Source organism: Phyllopteryx taeniolatus, chromosome 11, assembly GCF_024500385.1.
Source record: "Phyllopteryx taeniolatus isolate TA_2022b chromosome 11, UOR_Ptae_1.2, whole genome shotgun sequence".
Lineage (NCBI taxonomy): Eukaryota > Metazoa > Chordata > Actinopteri > Syngnathiformes > Syngnathidae > Phyllopteryx > Phyllopteryx taeniolatus.
Window position 1 is genome coordinate 6,169,925 of NC_084512.1, and position 13,841 is coordinate 6,183,765.

The 13,841-nt window shown below is 42.6% G+C and overlaps 1 protein-coding gene across 3 annotated transcripts in view; it reads right to left on the minus strand.

Moving 5' to 3' along the window:
• Window positions 1-2,462: 2,462 nt before the first annotated feature.
• The window catches only part of valopa (vertebrate ancient long opsin a), a 29,456-nt gene continuing 18,077 nt past the window's right edge, over window positions 2,463-13,841 (minus strand). The window contains exons 5-6 of one of the 3 annotated variants that reach the window (XM_061790499.1): window positions 6,604-6,764; window positions 2,463-4,826 (exon numbers count right to left, since the gene is read on the minus strand). In XM_061790499.1, coding sequence (XP_061646483.1) covers window positions 4,799-4,826; window positions 6,604-6,764 — 189 coding nt within the window. In that variant the 3' untranslated portion in view covers window positions 2,463-4,798. Of the gene's footprint in view, window positions 6,765-13,841 lie in introns of all 3 variants that reach the window. The other 2 variants (XM_061790498.1, XM_061790497.1) reach the window with 2 other exon arrangements.

The window sequence follows — 13,841 nt, forward strand, 5'->3', positions numbered from 1 at the left end:
GTGGAGTGCCCTCTCCAGGTCGGGGATGAGATCCTTCCCCAAGTGGAGGAGTTCAAATATATTGGGGTCTTGCTCACAAGTGAGGGAAGAATGAGAGATCGACAGGCGAATCGGTGCAACGTTTGCAGAGATGTGGACTTTGTATCGGTCCGTTGTGGTGAAGAAGGAGCTAAGCCGAAAGGCGGAGTTCTCTATATACTGGTTGATCTACGTTCCTACCCTCACTTATGGTCACGAGCTGTGGGTTGTGACCGAAAGAATACGATCCCGGATTGAAGCGGTCGAAATGAGTTTCCTCCGCAGGGTGTCCGGGCTCTCCCTTAGAGTTATGGTGAGAAGCTCGGTCATCCGGGAGTAGAGCCGCTGCTCCACCGCATTGAAAGGAGCCAGATGAGGTGGCTCGGGCATTTGATTAGGATGCCTCCCGGACGCCTCCCTGGTGAGGTGTTCCGTGCACATACCACCGGAGGAGACCCCAGGGACGACCCAGGATACGCTGGAGAGACTACGTCTCTCGGGTTGCCTGGGAACGCCTCGGGATCCCCTCGGAAGAGCTGGAGGAAGTGGCTGTGGAGAGGGAAGTCTGGGCTTCCCTGCTAAAGCTACTGCCCCCGCGACCTGACCTTGGATAAGCGGAAGAAAATGGATGGATAATGCTGGTCTCCCCGTGTATCTGTTCAAAACTTGGTAAGCTTTGGCTAGAATGTTTACATCACTAAAGCCATACAATATGTCTCTGGACATTCAGTATTTACAGCCACCACTCCCTATATGTGATAGAGTGTCAGTTAATAATTTGTTATGTGTGGCACTAGCTTTACAATGTACATCTGGACCAACATCCATCATAAAAATAAGATAAATCACAAATATTGATCGGTTCAACATGGCAGTACAGGAAGACCTTGAAAACACCAACAACGAAGACAGACAATCAAAGTTACAAGCTGCTTTACTTTCTTGTGTCGACACCTGAGGCCTTACCTTAGTCACATCAGAATACATCACAAGAAACCTCTAACAACTGAATGTCATTCTATACAATTCGTCTCAGAAAGAAACTGTTGAGAAAAGGGAAGATACTTCCATCCCTCTATTTTCTATACAATTTCTGTTGTTCAGGATCACATGGATAAAATGGGACATAAATGGGATTCCTTTTCAGTTCAGGGTATACCCCCACCCCACCCAAAAGTCAGCTGAGATAGGCGCCAGCACGCCTGCGTCCCTAGTGAGGATAAGCGGTTAAGAGAATGGATGGATGTCCAACTGTTCAATGTTGCAGAACGTTTTTCACTGAACTCACTTAACAAAAACCCAAAAGGCAAAATTCATAACAGGTTCTTGATCCATAAATCGACCAATATATTTCCAAGAAGGACTACGTCTATGCCTTTCTGTGAGTCGTATCTCTCTGTATCTCTGCTACTGACATTTGGTGACAATCAAAGCTCAATGCTCACTTCGCTCTGAGAACATCCTGTTTGAAACCTTGCAATGGTGATGTACTGTTTATTGATTGTTTGGTGCCATCCTGGTCTCATAATCTCAAAATGTGAAAAGCATCATGGAGAGGTCTGTTTTATTACCAATTCTAATTGAACTGGGAAATGTATTGGTCGATTCATGGATCAAATACATGTGAATTTTGTCGCTCAGCTCTTTGTTAGAGAACAGCAAGTTGTGCAAAAAAATACTGAAACATTGAACAGTTGGACATGCATTGAAAGGTTTAGAGAAGCTCCAATTAAGTTTACCTGTAAAGGTTATACTGCATTTTAGATTCAACTTGAAATGTCACCTGAAAGTCAATGTCAATGTCCCTAACATTTTGTGGGAAGTGTATATATACATATATATGGTGGAGCCTATCCCATCTATCTTTGGGCGACAGGCGAGGTACACCCTGAACTGGTCACCAGCCAATCGCAGGGTACATATCAACAAACAACCATTCGCACCCACATTCGCAACTATGGGCAATTTAGAGTCTTCAGTTAAACTACCATGCACGTTTTTGGAAGAGAACATGCAAACTCTACACAGGCGATGCTGGATTTGAACCTGGGTCCTCAGAACTGTGAGGCAGATGTACTAACCAGTCGGTCACATCTATCTATCTATCTATCTATCTATCTATCTATCTATCTATCTATCTATCTATCTATCTATCTATCTATCTATCTATCTATCTATCTATCTATCTATCTATCTATCTATCTATCTATCTATCTATCTATCTATCTATCTATCTATCTATCTATCTATCTATCTATCTATCTATCTATCTATCTATCTATCTATCTATCTATCTATCTATCTATCTATCTATCTATCTATCTATCTATCTATCTATCTATCTATCTATCTATCTATCTATCTATCTAATCCATATACAATGACAGTGATATACAAGGACAACATAACTGTTTCCAACAGAACAACACAATAATACATTTTGTTTTTTGAAAAATTAACTTTAATACAGACATTTTACATCCAGCATGCACTTAACTTTAACCTAATGCATACAGATAAACTTAAGACAGAAAGTACTTGCCCAAACAAGACTTGACATTAAATTAGCTATTAGTTAATGTAAGTAGACAGTATGAAATTTAGAAAGAGAGCAGTGTTTGTTAAGTAGTATTTAGCTTTGCTCCCTCTGCCAAGCAAGACTATTTTTGTACCCATGATTCTATACATGTTTGTGTGCTATTGTATTTCCTGGCCATATTTTCAGTATTTTGTGTATGTAAACTTTAGTCAAACTGAGTTTAATTCGGTGTTTCTTTATTTCCCTTGTGCTTGGAGCTAGGATTAAAACATCAGTATTAGTCAAAGTAGAAAGCCATTGTAGTATAATGGTTTATATATAGCAGACGTTTGCGCAGCTGGTGTGATATAAATTACCAATGAATGACCCATAGGCAATGTTTCTGTGATTGATTGGCAACCAGTCCAGTTTGTAGTCCGCCATTCCCTCCAGCTCTTGCTCTGACATCAAACAAGGTAAGCGGTATAGAACGTGGATGCATGGTTGATCACAATTTAAGAGGGGTGACAGTGTATATGGTGTACTGGCTCTTTAGTAGAGTCCCTCATTTCCAATTGGCGCACTGATTATGAATGCGCCTCCTATTAATGTGCACTCGGAGCTACTGTATAATTAAAGCATCCTGCTGAGAACTAACTATCATAATGAGGTAACTGCTAGCATGTCGTAAGTAGCAAGGTTTGAGTTACTTCTCAAATCATCTGAACCCCTCATTGGTTGTAATAACTCACAGGGAAATTTAACATATCTGTTGTATGTTTTTTTTTAAATGCTCTCCACACAAAGAACAAGATCACACACTGTCCGAGTGATACTGTAGAGGCACGCAAACAGTGTTGCACCTCTTGCGCTGGGTGAGGTGCGGGCGCTCCTTGCCTTGCTCAACAGTAGTCAAGAAGCAGACTGACATCTGTCTGACAACAAGTCATCATTTTTTTGCCCAGTTTGTCAGCAGTGCTTGGGCCATAACTCTCCGGATTCAAAGGCCAAGTACTTACAGATAAGCTACTGCTGAAATGAAATTGTCATTCAAGCACTTTAAGCATTCCTGCTCTACTATAATTTATAATGTCACAATCAAAATTCTTATTGAATATGGTTAATATGCCAAAATTACCCCATTGAACAAAACATTTGCACAATTAGCTTTATACTATCTAGTATGTAGTAGTAGTGTTTCCATCATATTCTTTTCTACTTGCACACTTGCCACCGACAGCCTAGTGTGGTTCGAAATAATTCATTTATAAAAAACAGACACATCCACAGTGATGTCACGCATCATGAGTTTTGACAGGCGCAAGATAATTGCATGAAAGGGCGGATCTTTGGAGAAATATCTCCATCGTGCAGCAGAAGCGACTTGACAATCACATTAGGCCATGCTCTTAAGACTATCCTAATTTATTTTCTATTCTTTATTTCTATACGCCGTAGATATGCAATTGATGCTGATATCAAGTTGAGGGTAATAACACAACAGACACATACGATCTCGTTCTCATACTGTATGGGTGAAAATCCTAATATATCCTCTATAACTGATAAGTCACGGTTTAGATTCACAATGGTGTGTTCTAATCATAACCATGACAAAGGAACACAATGAATTTGTCACAGATGTACTGACAGAGTTTGTCCTACCTGACTAGTCACATTTACACACAAAGTCAGTATACAACAAACGGCGTACAATTACTTTTAGAACATTGTGCAACATCTTGTGCAATTGAGAGTACAACAGTGTTGGACATACATCCAAAAATATAAAACAAACATGCAGCACAAAGGCAAGTAAAAATAGAACACTGTTCAATTTACATCTGTGTATGTGTGTATGTGAAGATAACCGATCTGTGCTTATGATCTTATTATTTGCAAGATTAATGTCAATAATATGGATTGAAACATGCTACCATGGAGAGTTTATCATAAAACAACAGCAGAGTGCAGTTCAAATGTACAGTATGTATCAATACATATACAGTATATATATATATATATATATATATATGGGCAATACTGTAATATTGGTACACTAACATGGACTGAAAAGACACAACAGCTACAACATTTATAATGTCATTCATGTTGGAAAAGAGGGCCTGGCTCAAAATCTCTGTCCTTGCATCTCACGAAGGTGTTCGATGGGACTGAGTTGGCACTGTATTTCCCAGTAAAATCTACCACACCAAACTCATCCAAGCAAGTCTTAAGACCTTGCTTGGTGCACAGGGACAGTCATGCTGGAACAGAAAGGGTCTCAAACCTGCAACACAAAGTTAGAAGCGTACTGTACATACAGAAGTTTCAGACAATCACATGTGAAACTGTTATCGCCTCAACCCTATACTAATAAGAAATGTAGTGGTGGTTTAATTTGTAATTTAATTTGTGACTTAATTTCCTGCCTGTGTCATGTAATCATGTAATGATGCCAGTACTGTAGTATCTAGTACAGCCAGAGGTAGAGTGCTGTGAAAAAATGTTTGCCCTCTTCTCAAAATCTGACTTTTTTGCATAGTTTCTCCATTGAATATTTAAGATCATCAAATAAATGAAAACAACAAAGATAACTCAAGTAAACATAAAATTGAGTTTTTAAATGGTCATTTTTTTCATTTTTTATTTATTTATTTTCTTCAATAGTATGACAAGTCTTTATGTTGTTTTTGGCCAGTGGTGATTTTCGCCTTGGAACCCTGTCATGGATACCATTTTCGTAAAGTCTATTCCTTATTGTTGAGTGGGGGGAAAAAAATAAGAATTTGAGAAGGCAAATAATTTTTCATAGTGCTGTAGGTCTTTGATGAGCAGTTTTCTGGCTGTTTGTTGTTCATTCCGATTAAATAGTAGTCAGGATGATGTGTGTTACCCAATAACTTCTGTGCGAGTCCATTACAGTGGGTGGTAAATCAGCAGTTATCAGCTATGCTCATGCTCACTGGCGAAATAACCCTTGCTTCCAAAATACAGTACAGTGTAGTCTTATTCGTCATCTCAGAGTCATTTGTTTTATTCACCAGGAGAGCCTGGTGATGTTTGCACACAGCTCATGTTGCTGACTTTTCTCACAAAATTCAATCATACTCCCAAACATAGAATTGCCCGAAATGGCTTGGTGCAATACGATACATTAAAATGCAAGGCAAACTTATTGAACCTTTGAGTTCTTCATTAATTAAGATGTGTGTCAATCAATTCTACTGAGCATGGTGTTTATTGTGTGCATCTTCATGTGTTTGTTTATCCCATTTTGACTGCATGAATGTATTGCTCTGTATCTCAGCAGTCCAGTCAATAGGGACCTCTCCCATTGACCATGCAGTATGGATGAAAGCACTGCCCGTCACTCGTCTACACAGTATGAGCAAAAACAAAAAAAATACAAATTCAGACGGGGGTTTCTAACTTTTTGACGGGTGGATTTGACTGAAGATGTGCTGCCAAAGCAAAGCACTGAAACAGCATAGTAAAACTATGCTTCCTCTGCAGGCTTCGTCTCGGTCCTTGAAAGACAAAGGCAATAGAGTAGATGAAAGGCTGAATTTTGGTATTTGAAAATTACTGACTAGACGTCAACTAACGTATGCCGTGATTTGCCAGAAGTTTCTATTCTCATGGCGATACCGTATGAAAGTCTATCAAGTCAGTTAAAGTGCGGGTCGTATTTTGTGACACACTAGAAGTTGTGCAAATGTGGTCAAGAGAACAACAAAGGTAGCCGCCAGCAGAAACAAATGTAAGACAAGCTTGTATTTATGAAGTATCAAATGGGTAAGTCGTGTGCTTTTGCACTCCATTGTATGAAAAGAGCTTACAAATAAAGTTTGATTGATTGGATTGATATTTTGAGCCTACCCCCTCCTTGCAATAAGAGAAAACGACTAAGTCCAAAGCTACAATATGGCAAAAGGGTTTGGGACAGGAAATACATGTTGGAGTAGACCTGCAGCGAGTAGCTTTGCTTTTAGATCGGACACACTTTGTTCTCTGGGATGGGGCGCTGAGCAAAGGAGCCACAGTCAGTCTGAGAATCTTCAGACCTGGGCGATCTTGTACCACCGATGGGGATACGGGCTGCGATGGCAGCCATTTCTCCTGTTTGACTGTCTGCAGTGGTTCCTGGTCGCTCTGATGTCTGGTTCATGTTGCTTTCCGGCATGGCCACAATGCCGGTGAAGAGCTGGATGATGCACTTCCTGAACTAAACACAAATCAAAAGCAACACAAGTCATCATTAAACACATCCTTATATGTTATACAGTATGTACTGTATACTTAAGACTAGTTCAATATTCAGTGACTTGATACCACTGCCTCATTTGTTGAACCAAGATCTTGTCCTGTACAGTATGTTCTTTTTAAGCACTTCACTTTAACACTATGTATTAAACACTACGTACTTCAAGATGCCTCTCATTCTAATACCTAGTTTTTTTTTTCTAATTGCCATCATTGTGAGGATGCACCTACAATAAACTCAGTTCATCAAAAAACTGAAAAAACAAAAACAGTGACTACTAACTTTATTTGGAGGTTTTTTTTCTTCTTTTTTTTCATTTACTGGCATCGATACACTGCCTGCACCGTCACTACATTCTGTATGGCCATCTCTTACTCCGTTATTTTACGATATGTAACACAACAACAAAATATGAAATGACCTCACTCCAGATATAGTAGATTCTCTTTTGAGAATATAGCAGTGTGGAAAATTTTTCACATTGGTATGTTCTCTTTCGGGACAGAAATTTCTAGTCTTTTTAAACTGAAAACACAGTTTTTAAAACGTGTCATTTCGCATCTCGCAGTAATCACAATATTAATCAACCACGATACTGAAAGATTGATCGACAAATTATGTTTTATCTTGTCACTTTTTCCTTGACCTTTTAATGAGTTCATCCTTGTATAGAAGCTCCTCATTGTGTCAAATGTAATAAAAACAAAAATGCTGACATGAATTCCAAAAATATCACACTGGTGAAAATAGGGCAGTTGTGAGATCACAATGGGCTTTAGTCATGGTCTGTTTTGGTTTGGGTTGTGTTTAGTTTTGTTCCATGTTTTCCTGTGTTTCATGTTTGTCGTGTGCTCATTTGGTTGTTGTGTCCACCTGTTCTGGTCAACCTTCTGCCTTGTGTCGACCAATCAGCTCCCTCCGGCCACTCGTGTCTTGTCCAGGTGTTCCTCATTGTCTCGTCAATCTGTTTGTATTTAGTTCCCTGGTTTCTTTCAGTTCTTGTCAGCTCATTGTCATTGTAGTATGTCATTTTCAGGTGTCTCCGTCTTTGCCATGTCTTAGTTACCAGTCATGTTTTGTTTCCAGTTTTAAGTTTCTTCAAGTGTTTCTTTGTTACTTTGGTTATCTGTTGTGCGACTTTGTTTAGTTTGCTTTTTCCATATTCGTTTGCCTTTTTTTGGGAATAAAATATAATTTTTGAGACTCCTGCCTTGCCTCCCTGTTTCCCTGCACTTGGGTCCTCCACGTTTTTGTTTTGTCTTCCTCGCCTTCGACAACCCCATCTGTGACACTTTAACTTTGAAGGACTGAAATTTGACTAGCAGAACAACTTCAAGACTGATTTGAATACATTTAAGAGAGGCAATTTGACTATGTACCAAGAATGACAGATCAGGTGAAAACTGCACTGCACTGAGGTATAAAAACATCTGGACCACAAGGTCTGTGCAATCACACTTAGTATAATCACTTTTTTCACCTTATTGAAAAGAGAAATAGCTTTTGCTGTATCTGGGAGTTGGTCTTACGATTCTACATAACCACTTGTCTTCAAATGCAGGTAATTAACCTTAAAGACTGTTGTATTTGCAAATAAAAAAAGTGTTTCAGGCTTATATTTTAATGTTGTTGTATACCACAATTGAGTGGAATCATTAACTCCTTTATTTAGGTTAAAGCTACACTACTACTACACTACCACACATCTAAAGCTGTAGCTACAATCAAAATTCCTTAAATCTCAATCTTAAACCCCTTTCACACTGCCAATCTAAGACGGCTGTTTCCCTTCTCATTGTCCTGTGAGTGTGTGTGTAAGGTACTGAAATAAAATGGCCAGTGGCTTTCTACCCACAAATTTGCTGGCAGAGGTGGATAGCCGGACAGCCAGAGCGTGAAGTTGAAGACCGGAGACTCACTTCCCACGGCCCTTTGTGTTAAACGCAACTGACGTGGTCCCAGAATCTGGCGCTGACATTGCCATGCATGTAATTATCTGAATGCGCAAGGCCGCGACCGTTGTGTGAATGTGCACAACAGACACGGAAATGTTCCATTTCAGGGATTTATACATAAATATAAATATATAATTACAGTAGCAAGAGATTCAGCCCCATGGGGTGCACTAGCCAGTGCAAACTGTAGGCCGGTCCCAGGCCCGGATAAATGCAGAGAGTTGTGTCAGGAAGGGCATCCGACTTAAAACCTTGCCAAACAAATGTGAGCGTTAATCCAAAGAATTCCATACTAAACCAGTCATGGTTATCAACATCTGCCACCAGCGCCGTTAACCTACAGGGCTCCGGTGGAAATTCAGCTACAGTGGGTCGAATATGAAGCAGCGGGTTCTTTGGCAGAAAGAGAAGAGGAAAGCACAGAGCCTAGAACTGAATGTGGGTATTTTGGAAGTTGAGACTATGACAGGAAAACCTCGGGAGTTGGTTGACATGATAATTAGGAGGAAGGTTTATATATTGTGTGTCCAGGAGACCAGGTGGAAAGGCCGTATGGCTAGAAGTTTAGGGGCAGGGTTAAAATTATTTTAGCATGGTGTGGATGGGAAAATAAGTTATTTTAAAGGAAGAGTTAGCTACGAATTTCTTGGAGGTTAAAAGAGTGACTGATGGAGTGATGAGGCTGAAACTTGAAATTGAGGGCGTTATGCATAATTTAATTAATGGCGTTGGCCCACAAGTAGGATGTGACCTAGAGATGAAAGAGAAATTCTGGAAGGAGCTAGACGAAGTAGTTCTGAGCATCCCAGACAGAAAGAGAGTCGTGATTGGTGCAGATTATAATGGACATGTTGGTGAAGGAAACTGGGGTGATGAAGAAGTGATGGGTAAATTCGGCATCCGGAAAACAAACTTGGAGGGACAGATGGTGGTAGACTTTGCAAAAAGGATGGAAATGGCTCTAGTGAACACTTTCTTCCAGGACAGGCAGGAACATAGGGTGCCCTACCAGAGCGGAGGTAGACGCACACAGGTGGATTACATCTTCTACAGATGATGTAATCTGAAGGAGGTTACTGACTGTAAGGTAGTGGTAGGGGAGAGTGTGGCTAGACAGCATAGGATGGTGGTGTGTAAGATGACTCTGGTGGTGGGAGGAAGATTAAGAAGAAAAAGGCAGAGTAGAGAACCATGTGGTGGAAGCTGAGAAAGGAAGAGTGTTGTGCATCTTTTCGGGAAGAGGTGAGACAGGCTCTTGGTAGACAGGAGGAACTTGCAGAAGACTGAACCACTACAGCCGAGGTGATCGGAGAGACAGGCAGATAAGTACTTTGTGTATATTCTGGTAGGGAAGGGGAAAAGGGGACTTGGTGGTGGAACCTTAAAGTACAGGAAATCATACAAGGGAAGAGGTTAGCCAAGAAGAAGTGGGACACAGAGGACTGAGGAGTGGAGAAAGGAATACATGGAGATGCAACGAAAGGCGAAGGTAGAGGCAAAGAGAACAAGAAGAAGCATATGATGACATGTATGCCAGGTTGGATACTAAACAAGGAGAAAAAGATCTATACAGGTTGGCCAGACAGAGGTATAGAGATGGGAAGGATATGGATTAGGTTAGGGTGATTAAGGATAGAAATGGAAACGTGTTGACTGGTGCCAGTAGTGTGCTGGAAGATGGAAAAATACTTTGAGGAGTTGATGAATGAGGAAAATGAGAGAGAAGGCGGAAAGGAACTAAAGAGGTCGCTGAAAAAGGATGAAAAATGGAAAGGCAGTTGTTCCTGATGACATTCCATGGAGGTATGGAAGCATCTAGAAGAGGTGCTGTGGAGTTTTTGAGCAGCTTGTTCAGCAGAATTCTAGCAGGTGAGAAGATGCCTGAGGAACGGAGGAAAAACATGCTGGAGCCCATTTTTAAGAACAAGTGTGATGAGAGCTGTGGGAACTGTAGAGGAATAAAGTTGATGAACCACACAATGAAGTTATGGGAAAGAGTAGTGGAGGCTAGACTCAGGACATAAGTTAGTATTTGCGAGCAACAGTATGGTTTCATGCATAGAAAGAGTACCACAGATGCATTATTTAGCTTGAGAGTATTGATTGAGTACTACAAAGAAGGTCAGAACAAGCTACATTGTGTCTTTGCAGATCTAGAGAAAGCCTATGATAGGAGAGGAACTGTGGTACTACTGCATGCGGAAATCTGGAGAGGCAGAGAAGTGTGTTTGACTAGTACAGGACATGTACGAGGGGAGCAGAACAGTGATGAGGTGTGCTCTTGGTGTGAGAGAGGAATTTTAGGCGTAGGTGGGACTCCATCAGGGATCAGCCCTGAAACTCTTCCTGTTTGCAGTGATGATGGATAGGCTGACAGATGAGGTTAGACTGGAATCCCTGTGGACCATGATGTTCACAGATGACATTGTGATCTGCAGTGAAAGTAGGGAGCAGGTGGAGGAATAGTAAGAAATGTGGATGCATGCACTAGAAAGGAGAGGAATGAAGATTAGCCTCAGTAAAACAGAATATATGTGCATGAATAAGAGAGATGGATGGGGAAGAGTGAGGCTACAGAGAGAAGAGATAGCAGGAGGGGAGGTGATCAGAGCAATGGTGAGTGTGGTAAGAAAGTGAAGAAACGGGTCCAAGCAGGTTGGAACAGGTGGAGGAAGGTTTCAGATGTGTTATGTGATAAAAGAGTCTCTACCAGGTTGAAGGGCAACATTTGTAAGACAATGGTGAGGCCAGCCATGATGTACGGATTAGAGATTAATTTGCATGGATCAGTAGCGCCTACTTGAGGGAAGGAGCCGGAAGAGCCGGTGACCGTGATGTGGAGGGTCCGAGAGGATTTTGCATGCTCTTGTCTTAGTTCTGGGAGCATGCAAGTCCTCAAGGGTGGGTAGGGGGTACCGACAATCCTTTCAGTAGTTTTGATTGTCCGTTGCAGTCGGAGTTTGTCCTTTTTTGTAGCAGCACCAAACCAGACTGTGATGGAAGAACACAGGACTAATTCGATGACCGCTGTGTCGAACTGCCTCAGCAGCTCCCATGGCAGGCCGTGCTTTCTCAGAAGCCGCAGGAAGTCCATCCTCTGCTGGGCCTTTTTGAGGACTGAGTTGATGTTGTATCGCCCACTTCAAGTCCTGAGAGAGTGTAATTCCAAGGAACTTGAAGGTCTCGACGGTTGACACAATCTTGGGGGGATCGTCGCTTGTAATTGGTCAGCGATTGGAATGCATGCCAGACTGATTTAGAGTCGTTAGCGCTAAACTGTTTTTCCAACTTTGCTGCATAGTTCCTCTTTGCAATGTTAATTTCTTTAGTCAGTAGGTTTCTAGCGCGATTATACACAGCCCTGTCCCCGCTCTGATATGTGTCCTCCTTAGCTTGGCGAAGCTGCTTAAATTTGGCATTGAACCACAGCTTGTTGTTGTTGAAGGTGCGAAATGACCTTGTTGGTACACACACATCTTCACAGAAACTGATATAGGATGTGACAGTGTTCGTATATTCATCCAGGCTGCCAGCTGAATTTTCAAAGACACTCCAGTCTGTGCAGTCTAAACAGCTATGAAGTTCTATCTTTGCTTCATTGGTCCACCTTTTAACTGTTTTCACTGTAGGCTTCGCGCATTTAAGTTCTTGCCTGTACGTCGGTATTAAGGGAATTAAGCAGTGATCAGACGAGCCCAGGGCTGCACGAGGTATAGCACGGTATGCGTTATTTAGCGTAGTATAGCAGTGGTCTAAAATGTTATTTTCCCTGGTAGGAAAGTCAATGTGCTGCTTGTATTTAGTGAGTTCGTGGTTGAGTTTAGCTTTGTTAAAGTCCCTGAGAATAATGAGGTCTTGTTTGGCGAGCGTTAGCAGTGCGGCGTTCGTGTTAGCTTGAGGCGGAATATAGGCGCCAGCAAGAATGAACGATGCAAACTCACGCGGCGAGTAGAATGGCTTACAGTTAAAAAACAGCGACTCCAAATGCGGGCTGCATTGTGTGCTGAGCTCCGTGACATCCATACACCATTTTTCGTTGATCTAGAAGCATATCCCGCCGCTTTTTGTTCAAAGTATTCTCCCCACCGCTCACAACATCCCGAGTCGAGGTCAGCAGCGCCCCATCCGCACTATACACAGTGTTGATGGTGCACTGCTTCCCCCTCCTGAGACGCCGGATGGTGGACCAGAATTTCCTCGAAGCCGTCCGGACGTCTTTCTCCATGGCTTCGCAGAACCTCCGACAGAAAGTCTGTCGGAGGTTCGAGTCGATACTCCTTCTGACAGGGAATTCCGCCAGACGTTTCCAGCAGACCCTCACAATACGTTTGGGCCTGCCACGTCGGACCGGCATCTTCCCCCACCATCGGAGCCAAGTCACCACCAGGTGGTGATCAGTTGACAGTTCTGCCCCTCTCTTCACCCGAGTGTCCAAGGCATGCGGCCGCAAGTCCGATGACACGACCACAAAGTCGATTATCGAACTGCGACCTAGGGTGTCCTGGTGCCAAGTGCACATGTCGACACCCTTATGCTTGAATGTGGTGTTCGTTATGGACAATCCGTGATGAGCACAGAAGTCCAATAACAGAACACCGCTCGGGTTCTGATCGGGGGGGGGGCGTTCCTCCCAATCACGCCCTTCCAGGTCTCACTGTCATTGCCCATGTGGGGCATTGAAGTCCCCCACCAGAACGATGAGTCCCCAGCTGGAGTGCTCTCCAGCACCCCCTCCAAGGACTCCAAAAAGGGTGGGTACTCTGAACTGCTGTTTGGCGCATAGGCACAAACAACAGTCAGGACCCGTCCCCCCACCCGATTGCGGAGGGAGGCTACCCTCTCGTCCACTGGGGTGAACCCCAACGTACAGGCGCCGAGCCGAGGAGCAATAACTATACCCACACCTGCTCGGAGCCTCTCACCGTGGGCAACTCCAGAGAGGAAGAGAGTACAATCCCTCTCGAGAGGACTGGTACCAGAGCCCAAGCTGTGCATGGAGGCGAGTCCGACTATATCTAGTCAGAACTTCTCAACCTCACACACCAGCTCGGGCTCCTTCCCTGCCAGAGAGGTCACATTCCAC